The 16,680-nt window shown below is 30.5% G+C and overlaps 1 protein-coding gene across 4 annotated transcripts in view; it reads right to left on the bottom strand.

The window, feature by feature from the left end:
• ATRNL1 (attractin like 1) overlaps positions 1-16,680 on the bottom strand; it is a 1,155,405-nt gene that overhangs the window by 500,345 nt on the left and 638,380 nt on the right. For 3 of the 4 annotated variants that reach the window (XM_074295693.1, XM_074295689.1, XM_074295692.1), the window contains 2 exons: positions 13,430-13,508; positions 10,862-10,942 (listed from right to left, as the gene is read on the bottom strand). In XM_074295693.1, the coding sequence (XP_074151794.1) occupies positions 10,862-10,942; positions 13,430-13,508 (160 nt within the window). The remainder of the gene's footprint in view (positions 1-10,861; positions 10,943-13,429; positions 13,509-16,680) is intronic. The other variant, XM_074295690.1, reaches the window with a different exon arrangement.

Here is a 16,680-nt window from a genome sequence, read left to right as displayed (position 1 = left end):
GTTTCAGATCCTATAGCAAGGATCAGAATTGAGATAAGTCCATTATATTTGGCAATAAAGAAATCTGTAGTAATTTTGAAAAGAGGAATTCGTAAATTTTGTTCAGAGTTAGACAGATCACTTTGGGAGCATATGTTCCAATCTGAGCTGTTTCTGAGATCTTGGAAAAGCACAATGCTGAATGCTCCAAGAAAGCAGCAGCAGAACTGAAGAATATGAATCAGCTCAGACATTGTCTCCATAAGTGTGCAAACTCTACTCTTAACATAAAGTCCAAAGTCTAGAAACAGGCAGGAAAAATAAGAAAAAAAAAAACAATAACAATAGATAATAAAAAAGCTATTGTAATACCAAGAACATTAAAGACATAAACTAGAAGGAAATTATCCTACAATATCTACAAGAAAAAAACTGAAAGAAAAAATAGCCTGTGCACAAATTGTAATGCAATTCCTAGAAGAGATGAAGTAAGAATTTTCAAAAGGAATTAATTTTTTTTAATAAATGAAATGAGAGTGCTAAAGGGAAAAAAAAAAAGGAAAAAAAGAGAACTATGAAAGCAAGATTAGAAAGGGAATTAATAGCTTGGCACAATAGGTACAAAACTTTGCCCCCACAGAAAACTGAAATTGGAATGGAATAAAAGATAAATGACTCCATAAAACAACAACAGATATTAAATCAAAATTGAGACTGAAAAAACAGAAGAAAGGTACATAAACCATCACATAGTAAAAAGAATTGAACTGGAAAACAGATTGAGGAGAGATAATTTAAGAATCATTGAACTATCTTAAAGCCATGACCAATAAAAAGAGCCTATTTTTTAAAATAGTAAAACTGTCCAAATATTTTATAACCAGAGGACAAATAAGAAATAGAAAGAATCCACCAATCACTTCTTGGCAGAAAGCCACACATGAAAATTCTTAGGAATATTATATCAAAAACCCAGAGCTGGCATGTCAAGGGAAAAAAAAAAAAAAGAGCACTTCAAACAGCCAAGAAGAATTCAAATTCTGAGGAGCCAGAGTCACACAAGATTTGGCAGCCAATATGTAAAAGAGTGAAGAGCTTGGAATATGATATAACAGAAAACAATATCTAAAGACATAACCAACAGTAACTCACTCACAAGGCAACTCAAAAATAACTCACCTATAAAGTAACAAAATGATCTTAAGTGAAACAGAAACCAATTTATTGAAGAAAAAATCAGAGCCATATAGAATCTGAAATATAAATATTGAGTCTAGAGAAACATGAGAGAATAAGTATAAAAAACAAAAAAGGATAAATTGTTTACATTCTGATATGGGAGATGATAAATGTGTCCCCTCAGAACTCTAAATTAAGGGGTCACAGAAGGAATTCAATTTGTCATCTTTATATTGTAGATAAAGTACCAGATCTGGAATCAGGAAAACTCATCTTCCTTAATTCAAATCTGTCACAGATACTTAGTAACTGTGTTACCGTGGGCAAATCATTCAATTCTGTTTTGCTCACTTTCTTCATCTGCAAAATGAGCTGGAGAAGGAAATGGAAAATTACTCTAATAATCTTTGCCAAAAAAAAAGCCCAATTGGAGTCATGAAGAATTCATCATGAATGAAATGACTAAATAACAACAAACTGGAGAGAAGATGTGGAAGCTATTATGTTATATTTTGAAGATCTTAAAAAAAGAATAGAAATGTAGGGAAGATGAATGTACAATGTGGAAATGACTGTAGAATTAGGAAAATCATACAATCAGAGTGTGCAAGTAGATTTATATAAAAGAAAAGATGAAAGGCTAAGGGAAGCAGATGACACCTGAGTCTTACTTTCAACTGAATGAGTTAAAGGAGAAAAGAACTCAGACACAGTAGAATATAGAAATGCATTTCACTCTACCAAAAAATAGGCATGAAGGGAGATAATGAAAGGAGCAATAAGAGGGAGAGTAGATTAAGGGAAGGTTTTTGTCCTAAATAAAAAGTTAAAAAAAAAAACTTTAAAAAAGTTTTGAAGATAAATTTGAAAAGACAAAAGATATTAAGTTCTGGTGAGAGAAGGAGATTGAGGGGCCAAGGACTAGAAGAATTCTGAACAACACAATAACCAACCCACAATTCCAGATCCTCATGATACAGAGGTCATGTATTCAGACTACAGACTAATGCATAATTTGGGGGAGATATTCATTGAGGGAATTTATTTTGCTTGATTACAAATGCTAGTACTGAGGGTTTTGTTTTTCTTTCTTAATAAAGGGCAGAGAGGTATAAGTGAGAGGTGGGAGAAAGAAAAGGGCAGCTTTGATTGAACAATAATTTTTTTAAAAGCAATAACTATTATATGTGGTCTCACATATTAATATGTTTATACAAAGAAATGAATGTCACTACAGTTATGTTCATTGAAATGAGCCAAATAATGTGAGAACAACATAAAATAGATCAAAATATAAAATACACTAAAACACATTTATTTAATTTGTATATCAAAGATAAAAACAATCCATATTGAGATACATATTTAATACTTTTAATAATTGTATGATCCATATTTTGATCTTTAAAAAAAATTTATTTTCTGTTAGAAGGTTTAGAAAAAGTAGCTTTTGTTTTTTGCTAAGGCAATTGGGATTAAGTGACTTACAGCTAGGAAGAGTTAAGTGTCTGAAGCCAAATCTGAACTCAGATCATCCTGACTTAAGAGCTGGTGCTCTATCCACTGTGCCATCTAGCTGTCCCTAAAAAAAAGCACTTCTAAAGGAAGCTATCATTATAAGTTATTTTGCACAAAACTGTCTAATGTGTTTAAAAATGATAAATATCTTATCCAAAACACAATACTTCAAATGAAGCCACTTAAAATATATAAAGTACAAATTTCTATGTCATTTATTTAATGACAAATTTTGATTTCACAAATTTAAAAAATGTCCAACTATGAACCAAATCACTAATTTGGAAGCATTTTCTTCCTCATAAAGAAAAGTAGGATATTTTCAGAACTAAAAAACTGAGAAATTTTATATTCTTAAAACTCTTATGCACCACAATGCACTGCTTATTGGAAATTAGATTTTGATAAAAATATAAATACCCAGGGGAAGCTAGGTAGTTTAGTGAAAACAGCACCAGCCCTGAAGTCAGGAAGAGCTGAGTTCAAATCTGGTCTCACATACTTAACACATCTTAGCTGTGTGACTATATTAATAATAATAACACACACACACACAGACACACACACACATATATATATATATATAATACCCAATTGTTCATATATTTATAAATAAACCTATAAATAGATGATATAATTTAGAATTTTAAAAATCCTTAACTAATGCTCAAAAATAAATTTCCATATTTCCCATGGAGGATCATCATGCACATTTAATCACTAGTTTATAAAAGACAATGATTCTATATTATGGTATTAAACAATTATGACCATAACTATCATTTATGTAGTTACTTTAAGATTAATAAACAGCTTTACAGTTGTAATCTTATTTGATCCTTACCACAACTGTGGCTGGTAGGTGTCCCTTTTTATGGTTTGGAAAGTGAGACAGACAGTGGTGAAGTGATTTCCCTAAGGTCACACAGGAAATAACAGGGCAAATTTGAATTCAGCTATTCCTTCCCACCTACAGATCCATAGTTCATACCACTAAGTCACCTAATTTGTCTTATGATGAGAATACTGACTAAGCTTCAACGTACCTACGTTAATGTAATTCAGTATAACACCATTTATCCCCTTCAACTCAATATTACACCATTTATATCCTTCATCTAATACATTTATATTTCAGCAATGACTATTCTCAAATGCTCTGAGAAATAAGTCTTTTCCCATTACAATCCAATCACAGAATAAATTATTTTTGTTTTATGTAGCAAAATTTTTAGATGCCAGAGCAATAACTGATCCTAGTCATCTATAAGATGAATAAGAAGTAAAAATAAAAAATTCCCTTCTATTCTTTAGACTTTTTGTTATGTTGACCTACATAAAAGACTGTCAAAGAGAAATTGTTATGTCAGACTTCAAAGGAATAAAATATAATTAACTTGCTTTGTTGAACTTTTTCAATTAATGTTCTATGTATACAATGCCAACAAAATAAAATGACTAGTTAAAGAAGTAAAATGAAACCTCAAACAAAACTATTCTGTTTTCCCTATGTATCTCATATTGGTTTGACTTATTCACTGAGATGATTGCAATTACTTTTGTTTGGACATTTTATGTAATTCAGGAACTATGACAGTTGAGACGACAGAATTCAGCTAGAAATATGAATTTAATAACTTTCGGATTCACATCACTTTCAGACCATCTCCTTGCTATGCCCTCCTCATTGCATTCTAACATCTCTATATATGTTGCCCCTCTCAAAAGAATATAATTTCTGTTAAGGTAGGGCTTCTCTGGTTATGTATTTCTATTTCTGTAGCTTACTTGATATATAGTGAGTGTTTAATTAAATCCTTCCTTCCTTCCCTTTCTCCCTCCTTCCCTCTCATCTCCTTTCTGGTTTAAGAGAGGGTAAAATCAAGCAGACATTTGGTATTTAAAGCCTAAATTCTATACTGAATAAGAAATTTATAATAATGTATGTATGTATAAAAGTAAACTACTGTTATTCTTTATTTAATATCTTTATACCATATTAAACTGAATGCTGTTCATACAGTTTCCCATGTTTATATCCTATTTGAAGTATTATAAATGGTAAGGCACTACATAAACATGTTTGTAGTAGTAGCGATAATAATAATAGTAAACACTGTTGTAGTCTTAATTGTAGTCTTTGAGAAGAATAGAAATAAAATTGGTAGGGTAAAAAGTAAACCTTAGTTCTCTTTCATCCTCTTATCATTATGTGGAAGTGATTCCAGGAACTTAAAGGCTATGTAAACAGGCTATTTATATGGTCCCTAATCAAACTTTAAAAGTTTTTATCGTGAACCTATAAATGGAAGCCACTCCTGGTGTCTGAAGACCAACACAGGTACATTTGGAGAGGCTCATCACTAAAGTTTGGCTACAAGGGTATGCCAATTTTTTTCTGGCTAAGAAATTAATGAAACTATTGAATCAACACATTTGGAAGAAATCCCACACTGATGATGTAATATGTCCTTGAAAAAGTAATAATAGCAGTAATTATTTTATTCATAATAACATTTAAGAATATGCTTACCAAAACATTCTTAGTTCATTTTCAAGCTATTTTATGTATTTTATGTTAACTCTTTAGGTATATTAACATAATAATTATATGATATTTTATGATAATTTCATTTTAAAATTAGCCATTACTTTTTCATTTGGAAAACTCAAAAGAAAGATGATAAATTCTCAGCATCCATGCAAAAGATATGGTCCTTAAGAAATTAGGCTTTCTTGGTCTCTTGATTTAATCTTTTCTGTTTGAGGTACAAGGAGTTGACTTCTTGATCTTGGGAATTTCAAAAGTCAGGAGATGAATAAGATGAATTAGGAAGTCTACAACTACATCAGAAGCTGGAGTCAGGCTGACGTTGAAGCCTTGAAGAAAATGGAGCTATCATTTGGAATGACCTTCTGTATTACACCCCAGCAGTATCAAGCTGTAATCTAATGCTTTTGCAAAATCAAGAATCTGGTTGCCTTTTTGACATAAGCTTGGTAGGACTCATGCTATGTAAGAAATGAGCTATGTAGTAGGCCTAATTCCCAACAAGAAGTGAGAAGTTTTAGGGAGAATTATGCTCCCTAAATGCAAAGAAAATATTTGTCCTCATCATAGCTTTCTTTGTAAAATCTACCTGGTGGTTAAATGGAACTAAGGTGATAATTACTAACCTCTTAAATTAAAATATGGAGAAACCCAAGTAGTTAGAGCTCAAGTCTATTGGAGAATAAAGAGAATCTCACAAGAGATACTCACAATTTAGAAATCTGAAGGGAGATAAAGTAGGTCTGTCACTGAGAGAATAGAGTTAGGGCATATCTGTTACATATTTAAAACAAAACAGAGGCTTTCAGTCAGTGGTTAATGGAAAGAACACTGGACCCTAGCTCAAAATAAGTGGATTTTAGTTCTAGCTTTATTTCTAACTAGCTTTGCAAACTTGGACAAATTATGTGAACTGACCCTAAGCTTCAGTGGTTTTATCTAAAAAAATAAGGAGGTTGGATGAGATATAATCTTTGATCAACTGTGCAATGAGCACATTTTGTTTTAGAATGAGAAAGGCTACAATCAAATTCCTCAAAATGTATTAATCTGGAAATGTTAATTCTCAGAAGTTTCCCAAAATATTTTGCCTATTTAAAATGTAGGTAACATATTTCAGGGATGAAACAGAAAATAACAACAGAAGATTTTGAAATTATCCTGAATTTAGAGATTGTTCATGATAATCTTGCATTTGATAAATGGTAGGGAGAAAATAGTGTTGCAATTTAAAGAACCTTGTATTGCTAGATCTGATTATGCAACATAAGTGACCTATATATAAAACAATGATTATGATAATAAGCATTGAGATGGTACAAAATACTTTTGACTTTGAAAAGAAGTAAATTTAATGAAATCAAAGCATTCACAGAAAAAAAAATTAACTACTTGATCTTTTTTTCACAGAAAAATGTTTTTAGTTTTATTTGTAGATATATTAATATAGTCTCTTTTCACTACATAAATTAAATTTAAATATGTAAAAAGGGGATAAAATTATACTATTTTCAAAATTATTTCTGTTTGTTTTATAAAAATGAATGGAATACAAAATGATTTGTGTGCAATGTCTTTAGTTATCTTTAATTTTTCCCAAGTCAGTCATGGTAGTAAATTAGTAGTGTCAGATTTCCTATATTATTTTATTACTGCTGATCTAAGCACCATGGAGAATTCTATGTAAACAATAAATTATAAGATCCTAGCAACTAGGGTTATGTCCTATTTACATTTGTATCTCCTCATGAAAAGTCCTCAGTAAATATTTTACAGGAGCACAGAATTAGAATCATAAAATACCTTGTAGATCATCCAGTTCAATATTCCTATTTCACAGATGAGGAAAATGAGGGCCAAAAAGGTGAGCCATTTGAAAAAGCAAGTCTTGAATCTAAGTTATCTAACTCAAAATCCAGTACTCAGATTATTTTAACTATCTGTTGAATTAACTGAATCAACTAGTCTAATTTTTAAGGCTATTTTTGTGCCCCCCCTTTTTTTTTCAAGATAACTTGTAAGCCTTTTGATCTAAGGTACTTTTGAACGTTCATGTTTTCAATCCTCTGATAAACATTATGCCTGTACATAGATATTGGCACATATTTGTCCCTAAAGAAAAAATCTCCAAAATAACTGATAAATGTTGAAACCTGAACTCTAGCATTAACATACTTTATAGAACACCTGATCTTCACATGTAATAGGATGATCTACACATAAAGTTTTCACAAAAACAATAAAAGACTTTATAGTACAAATACATTGTGGAAAATAAAGAAATCGATAAACTGAGCATCATTTCAATGATCTCAGGGGAAAAAAAGTATTAATTTATATTTAAAAGAAATATATCATCAGAATAAGCCATAAAAGAAAACCAAAGATAGCATGATCAATTATACATAATATATATTCATAATATTTTTAAATGGCTAGAGAGAAGGCTAAAAGAAGTTAGGGAAAGGGGCAGAAGAGTAGGATGAAGTTATTCATTTCTAGATATGCAGATTATATAGGTTGAAAAACATCATCTTTGACTAAAATGACCTGCATAACAAAACATTTTTATAATAGGAAAGGTTATTTTTTTCTGTAGATATTAACATAAATACATAATTTTCACTGAGGATACTATTTCAGTTAGTTTGTATGTGACTTACTTAAATATACTGCATAGAGAAATGATACGATTTTGATTTTTATATGCAACAAGTCATATTGATATTCTCCTATTTCAATTAAAATGAATATCACCTCACATTGAGATGATTCAGATATTTGTTTCAACTTATATTTACCCTTGACAAAAACTAATGTTAAAAAACCCACACACCACTGAAAAACTTAAAATCTTTAAGAAAATTATAAAGCACTCATAGTACTCATAGTAAGAATGAATAGACAAATCTTTATTATTTTAGTAATATTCTGACCAAAATTCACTTATTGTTCCCATTCATTAGTATAGAATAAAAAAAACTTTCATATCTTTAATAAGGTTAGCATAAAAATGAGATAGGAACTATTATATGAATGGGTAATATTAAAAAAAAAGTCTTATGAAGTTTTTTTTTTGTACTTTTAAAAGCCTTTGAATTTTCAAGAGAATTACTCAGAAGGAATATATTAATAAAAGAACTCTGATATTAAAATTACACTCTGGTTACTTGGTTTTTTTATATCCACAAGCTTATTCAATTAATAAAAAAGTGGCAAAATGTCTGATAGCAAGACCATATTAGTTCAATTTAAACTATCTATGATCTAAATAATATTTTCTTTAAAAAATTTTTAAACTCTCTAGATCTTCAGGAAAATAATTAATATAGATAACTGCAATGGAATGAGAAGAATGCATTGAGTGTTTACTGTAAAAATTATGTATTTTACAAATACATAAATGGCCTGAAAAATAAGTTTTTCCATTTTTCATTACTTAAGAAACGACTGAAGTTTAAAATGAAGGGGTGTACCATAAAACATTGCATTTCAGGAAAACAAAATTTTTAAATAGTCAACAATTATTTCAGACAAGGCTATTATTTAAAAATGTTCAATAAAAAGATATTGTTTTATACTTAAAGACAATATAGATAATAAAAGTTATTTTTATTTATGGTTATATCAAATATACTAAGTACTTATAGGAAAAGATAACTGGGACAAAAATTTTCAATGACTGTAGTGTCTTTCAGACTTCATTATATCAAATAGATAATAAAGAAATTAAGATGTGAAAAAAATTTGAAATATCATCTTTGAAAATTATTAAATGGGAATTTAAAGGAATACATTTGTTTTCAACAGCACATAGCACTTTTATAAAACATGTTCACAAAATACAGACTTAATTAAACAAATTACAAATAAATACAGAATGATAAAAAAATTAAATTAATCCCTTACAGACTATAATATGGTAATACATATACTTCATGTATATTTATTTATACATATATATTTTTGTGCATATGTATGTATTAAATAACCTAACCCCCCCTCAAATTTAAAGTGATTAAAATATAAATCAACAGTCGCATTTTGATCTTTTAATACATATGTGTATAGATAGATAGATAGATAGATAGATAGGATACCCTCATTCTTCTAGTCACTTAGGTTTGCTATTTTGATATCTTCCTCAATTCCTCACTTTTGCTTATTTTATTTATCTAATCAGTAGCTGAATCTTGTCATTTCTATCTTCACAACATACCTCATATACAAACCCTTTTCCATGTACACAGCTATTATCCTAGTAAGGACCTCACCATCTCTCACTTGGACTACTGAAATAGTTTCTTAATTTGTATCCTTGTCTCATATCTCTCAACAATCCAATTTCATTCTTTGCACAAATGACATTCTTTTTTTAAGTTAAGCTTTACCATGTCCTCACTCCATAAACCCCAGTGTCTTCCCATTACTTCACAGATACAGAAATGGGAGCTACAATATCCTCCTCACCCTTTCATACTTTCAAGTCTCTCATTTAGACAAATATTGGGGACTGAGGGAGATTTGGCTAGGGCTGATATCAATGACTCTTTTCCACTCTGTGGGCAGTGGAGTTCCATAAAACCATGCTTGCTCCAACCACATGAATGAATCTAGTTCTAACTAACTTGCTAATTTATAGACAATTTCTAGTATAGTGACAAATTACCTTAGCCTGTCCAAGCAAGAGTCACTCCAATTCAAGGGATTTGTTTGGAGTTAATCTAAATCCTATGATCTCATTTAGTTAAGATATCCTATAAAATGGTCTGGGTTTCATTTCAACCATATCTTTATATATGCCTTTATACCCCAACTCTATTAATCTGTTACCCCTGTGACTAGGCATTTCAAACACTCAGTTCAAATTCTACCTTTTGCCTAAGAGGCCTTTCATTATTCCTACTTCTCTCCCTTCCCAAATAGGTGCTTTTATTCCAAAATTACAATGTATCTATTTTGTATATGCTTATATGTGAATGTACTTTCTCTGCTTGCCATGAGGCAAATTCTTGAAGGAAAGGAATTTTTTTTTCTCTTTTTCTCTTCATTTTTTGGTACATAGCAGATATTAAGTATCTTGCTTATTTATTTATCACTTATTGATTTATTGAAATGTTAACAAAGAACAGGGGCTTAAATGGCCACCAAATAATAATATTAAATACTGGGTCAAAGAACGGATCATAGAAACACCAGAAAAATTTATTAAGATAAGTAGAATTTGCTTCCATAGAAAGCTATAGCTTTCCTCTGACTAGAGATCTCTTTTTCTGATTTTTTAAGTAAAGCTTTTTATTTGCAAAATATATGCATGACTAATTTTCAACATTCACCCTTGCAAAATCTTGTTCCAAATTTTTCTCTCCCTCCCCCCCACCTTCTCTCCTAGATGGCAAGTAATGCAATATATGTTAAACATGTGCAATTCTTCTATACATATTTCCACAAATATCATGCTGCAGAAGAAAAATCAGATCAAAAAGGAAAAAAAAATTAGAAAGAAAAGAAAAGAAAATGCAAGTAAGAACTGTAAAAAGAGTGAAAATACTATCTTGTGATCCATACTCAGTTCCCATAGTTCTCTCCCTGGGTGCAGATGGTTCTCTTCATCACAACACCACTGGAACTGACCTGACTCATCTCATTGTTTAAGAGAGTCACATCCGTCAGAATCTCTTCGTTCTGCTCATTTATCATCAGTTCTGATGAGCTCTTAAAGAAAAAGTCTACATTACTGATTGTTAAACGTTATTTAAAGAAGATTTAGGTAGTAGTGAGCTTAGAAAACCTCAAAGATCAATTATTACTCTTTGTTTTTACAATGAATGCTTCTCTTTCCATTCTCAAAATTGCCACATTAGGTCATAAGAAAAGCCTGAAATATTCTTTTCATCCTAATTAGTCAAAATATACTTTTTCCTCTGAGATACCACTACACACCTGTCAGATTGGCTAAGATGACAGGAACAAATAATGACAAATGTTGGAGGGGATGTGGGGAAATTGGGACACTAATACATTGCTGGTGGAGTTGTGAAAGAATCCAGCCATTCTGGAGAGCAATCTGGAATTATGCCCAAAAAGTTATCAAACTGTGCATACCCTTTGACCCAGCAGCGCTACTACTGGGATTATATCCCAAAGAAATACTAAAGAGCGGAAAGAGACATATATGTGCCAAAATGTTTGTGGCAGCTCTTTTTGTTGTAGCTAGAAACTGGAAGATGAATGGATGTCCATCAGTTGGAGAATGGTTGGGTAAATTGTGGTATATGAAAGTTATGGAATATTATTGCTCAGTAAGAAATGACCAGCAGGAGGAATACAGAGAGGGTTGGAGAGACTTAAATCAACTGATGCTGAGTGAAATGAGCAGAACCAGAAGATCACTGTATACTTCAACAACGATACTGTATGAGGATGTATTCTGATGGAAGTGGAAATCTTCAACATAAAGAAGATCCAACTCACTTCCAGTTGATCAATGATGGACAGAGGTAGATACACCCAGAGAAGAAACACTGGGAGGGGAATGTAAATTGTTAGCACTAATATCTGTCTGCCCAGGTTGCATATACCTTCGGATTCTAATGTTTATTGTGCAACAAGAAAATGATATTCACACACATGTATTGTACTTAGACTATATTGTAACACATGTAAAATGTATGGTATTGCCTGTCGTCGGGGGGAGGGAATAAGGGAGGGGGGGTAATTTGGAAAAATGAATACAAGGGATAATATTATAAAATATATATATATATATAATAAAAAAAATTTTAAAAAAAAATATACTTTTTCCTTTTGCTAAAAAAAATATTCCTAAAACAAAATAATATTTTGACGTGGAGATTTGATTGAAATAATTAAATTTGATTAATTTAGCAGAAATCTGTGAATGTGAAAGGTTTCTACCTGATTAAATTATTTTATGCATTACCTCTTACAGAAGGGTCATGACAATACTTTGACAAGTAAAATCTCTTTGGTAATTAGAAATGATAACTCCTTGTACACTGGAAGAAAATTAGAATAAGCTTGACAGAAACTTGTTTTAAACAACAGAAACTGAATATAAATTATAACAACAGTAATAGGTTCTTAGTGTTTCATGACATTTTAAAACATTTTTAGGAAAATAATTAGGAAAAACTGAAACATACTAAAGCCATACATTTTATAAAATTAATGGACTTTTTACCTTTTTTTTCCTTTTAAAAATAAGCAATCACTTTATCAAAGCATTAAATAATTCTTGAACAGAATTACTCAATGTAAAAAAAAATCACAAAGGACAGACTCAAAAAGAATGCTAATATATTTAAAAGCAAATTTCAATCAAAAATTGTAAGGAAAGAAATACTAAATGTATTCAGTATGGATTAGACCTACATTCCTTTACACTTTTGACTAAAAGCTTATTCATACAATGAAAATAATGATTTTCTAATGTATACATATATCATTCAATTATTAAAATAGATGTTAGTTATATAACTATTCATTTCTTATATATTACCAAATTTTCATAAACTTCTAAGGAATACAAATTTTTAATTTTCACATGCAGATATTTACAAAATTATTATTTTTAACATAAAACATATAGTTGATCAGGATAAATTGAAAACTTCATTTTCTAAGAAAATAATTTTATATTTTAATGAATTATAACAAAATAACATCTTTTCAAACACATCAATAAGTGATCTTCACTGAAATTTCAAATGACCTTAAATCAATTCCTAAATTACAGCAGTTTTTAACATATTAATTGAGAGAAATGATTATCTTAAGATTTGAGTTTAATTTGGAGACAACTGTTTGCCTAAACCAGTGCCAGGATTTGAGGGTGGTTTGATTTTAGTGCTGTTATTTATAAATTCATACAACACAAGAGGAAAAGAAATTACAGGAAAACATGAGAACCAATCATATTAGCAGGTCTACTTTTCCTCAACAACTTTCAGCTAATCAACTTTTGAATAATGACTGAATTTAACTATAGCTTAAAATCTATCACATAATGCAAAACCAAAATTGTGTTAGGGTTTCTTGTTTTACTTAAATACATGAAATTATGCAAATTAGTTCATAAATTAAAAATAACTACAGTAACAACAAATAAAATGTTTGCATCTCTAACGTCATTATATGAAACATACATGTAACTATTTATAATAGATATAATTTGGATACCTCTCTCCGGCGAGATGCCCAACAAGTTTGTTTGATCTTCCAGACAACCGCAGCTACCAGTAGGAGGGATAAGAAACAACTAGAAAAAAAGAACAAAGAACAATGTTATGGAGCAAAAAATATAATCACAATGTTGAATCAAATAAATAAATAGAAACATGAACTACTTAAAAGTAACCTCCTTAAACTGAAAATTATTCAACAAAATAAAGATAACTACACAAATCTTAAATGCCATCCAAAATATTGTTTTGATCTCTGCTGAAGCTAGAAATTATCTTCAAGCCAAATATGAATAAGGCTTTTAAACCAGCAGATGAAAAATGAAAGAAAATTAATTAAATTCAGGGCTAATATAATAGAAAAGAGAGAGAGAGAGAGAGAGAGAGAGAGAGAGAGAGAGAGAGAGAGAGAGAGAGAGAGAGAGAGAGAGAGAATCTCCTCTCCTTTTTGTTTTTCATTAGGACCCAAAAGATTTACAAGTTAAAACTTAAAACTTTCTTCAGTGGGAATAACAAATATAATTTTCCATTTGATTTTTACTGAGATATGATGACTACAAAAATAATATTTTACTTTTCATATTATCAATATTATATTTTACATAGAAAGATAACTGAAAAAGAATATTGTTATCTTGCTTTGTAACATAGGATTTCAATCCTTCCCTAAATATATATCATTTTTACCATTCATATTGTATATTTAGAGAAATATAGAAACTTCTGCTCATTTTCAAGAAAACATAAAAATATGATGTGTGGCCCACCTAAAGATTTATCCAATTATTCCTTCTTTCAATTATTCAGCAAAGTATCAAATTGCTATTATAGCTACTATGTGCACTGTGTTGGGTGTTGGGTACAAGAGGATATAAAAATAAATGAAATTATTCTAAGAGTTCATAAGCCAGTGGGGATGATTAGGGGAAAAAATATATATATGTATATATATATATATATGTATATATATATATATACATATATATATATAGATAGATAGATAGATAGATAGATAGATAGATAGATAGATAGATAGATAGATCTGAATTTGCAAGTAAGAAAAGGATAAGTGCAAAGAGGAATCCAAAGTATTTTGAGACTGGAGGATAGAGGAGGTCTATTTGGGAGCATCTGGGAAGGTTTCCTGGAGGAAGTAACATGTGAGGTGGGATAGGAAGGACAGGTACGATATCAAAAGGCCGGTATGAAAGGGGCATCACAGGTATAGTAAAAGTGCAGAGCTGGCAAAACATGGATTAATTTGGCTAGAGTGTGGGCAATGTGAGGGAAAAGTATGTCAAAGGAGGATCTAAAAGGAATTTGAAGTAAGACTGAGAATAGTTTTGAATAAATATTTAGAGACTATCTCTTCAGGCAACTTAGAGTTATTAAATGCTTGTGAGTAGGTGTAAGGCATAATTAGAAAAGAGTGGAGAAAGTGTAGTCAGAAGGAATTTAATCAATCTGAAAAGGATGAGAGTTTTCTTATAACTTTATTTGTAGATATAGGCAAAGTTTTCCCATTGTGAAAGATCAATACAATTTTTTTGGGGGGGAGGCTGGGGTTAAGTGACTTGCCCAAGGTCACACAGCTAGGAAGTGCTAAGTGTCTGAGACCAGATTTGAACTCGGGTCCTCCTGAATCAAGGCTAGTGGTCTATCCACTGTGCCAACTAGCTGCCCCTGATCAATATAATTTTCAAATACAAACCTACACTTTTAGCTTTTTTTTAAAACTTTAAACAAATTTTAAAAATTAAAAAAATTTATTACTCTTCCTTAGTAAAATCTACATTCTCCCTGGCACTAGTTACTGTCATATTGACATACAGGGCACTCAGAGGTATTGATTGAATATTAATTTGAGCTACTGAGATTTGGGATTTAAAAAGGAAGCAGTGAATACAGGGGACAGGAGCCCAGAAATTGGTGAACAAAGTTTTGGGGAAAAATAGGAAAAAAAAGAGGAGGACTTGTTTTGAGTAAAAAAAATAAATTGTGAAAGTGATTTGGAAGGTTTTAAACTTCTGAAAGTCAATGTCTATGCCTTTATTTCTTGTACTATTCCTACCACTAACATTTCTAGAATTGTGTCAAATAATAAGAAATGGGGAAGGGCATAAGGCAATTCTTGATTTACTATCTTTATTCGGAAAGCTTCTATGCTTTCACCATTGAGATTGAGGGTAACTTTCAGTTTCAGATATATGTTTTGGGGTTTTAAAATAAGTCATTATCATTTACTGAATTATGGTTTCAATTGCCTTTTTTCCTATGGTTTTATTTGAAAATTATTTGCTTTTTTATTCATTTGTGATTTGAACCTTTAGGTTCTCTTTCTCTACTTTGTTTTTTCCCTTGTTTAGATATCAGTCATTTTTATATCATAAAAAAATATTTGATAGAATATTTAGTTTTTCAAATTCTGAGAATTCTTGCTGCCAATTAGGTATTCTTTTTTCTGAAACTCATTTTTTTTTTTTTTGCAAGGTAATTGGGATTAAGTGACTTGCCCATAATTGAAATCTCCTTTTGGGGCATAATGGATGCATTTCAATTATGTTCCAGTCTCCTATTTTGATTCTGTAAGCTTCTATATTTTTTAGAAATATTTCTTGCAAACAGTATATTTTAAAATTTTGTTTCCTCAGGCATTATGCCAGTCTTTTTTTTTTTTTTTTGTCTTGTTTTGTTTTCTTGTAGCATTTCCTGCAGCAAAATTAGCAGACCTTCTGATTTATTACATTTTTCTGAAAACTGTTTCAGGGTTATTTTGTTTTTAAGGTCAGTGGTGTTTTTATAAATGTACAAAATTTATATGCTATTTTTCAAGTAGTTTGCTTTACCATATCTTTTTTTTTTTAATTTTTATTTTTTTGGCGTAAGCAATTGGGGTTAAGTGACTTGTTCAGGGTCACACAGGTAGGAAGTGTTAAGTGTCTGATGTCATATTTGAACTCAGATCCTCCTGACTTCAGGGCTGGTACTATATCCATGCACCACCTAGCTGCACTTACCATCTTTTCTAACAAAAATTCTTCCACTTTTATATTTTTGTTTTCCAAACGAGTTATTCTCTATGTTCTCTCTTTTCTCATTTTCTCTTCCTATCTCTCTGTCTCTCTCTTCTTTTGTCTTTATTTCTATTTTTCTCTATCTTTGTATCTCCATCTATCTCTCTGCCTCTGTTTCTCTTAGCCTTTAATTCTTTGAAGATATTATCAATGTCTTCCAAGTACCCTGGTACAT

Source organism: Sminthopsis crassicaudata, chromosome 2 (genome assembly GCF_048593235.1).
Source record: "Sminthopsis crassicaudata isolate SCR6 chromosome 2, ASM4859323v1, whole genome shotgun sequence".
NCBI lineage: Eukaryota > Metazoa > Chordata > Mammalia > Dasyuromorphia > Dasyuridae > Sminthopsis > Sminthopsis crassicaudata.
This window is presented reverse-complemented; position numbering and strand designations above follow the sequence as displayed.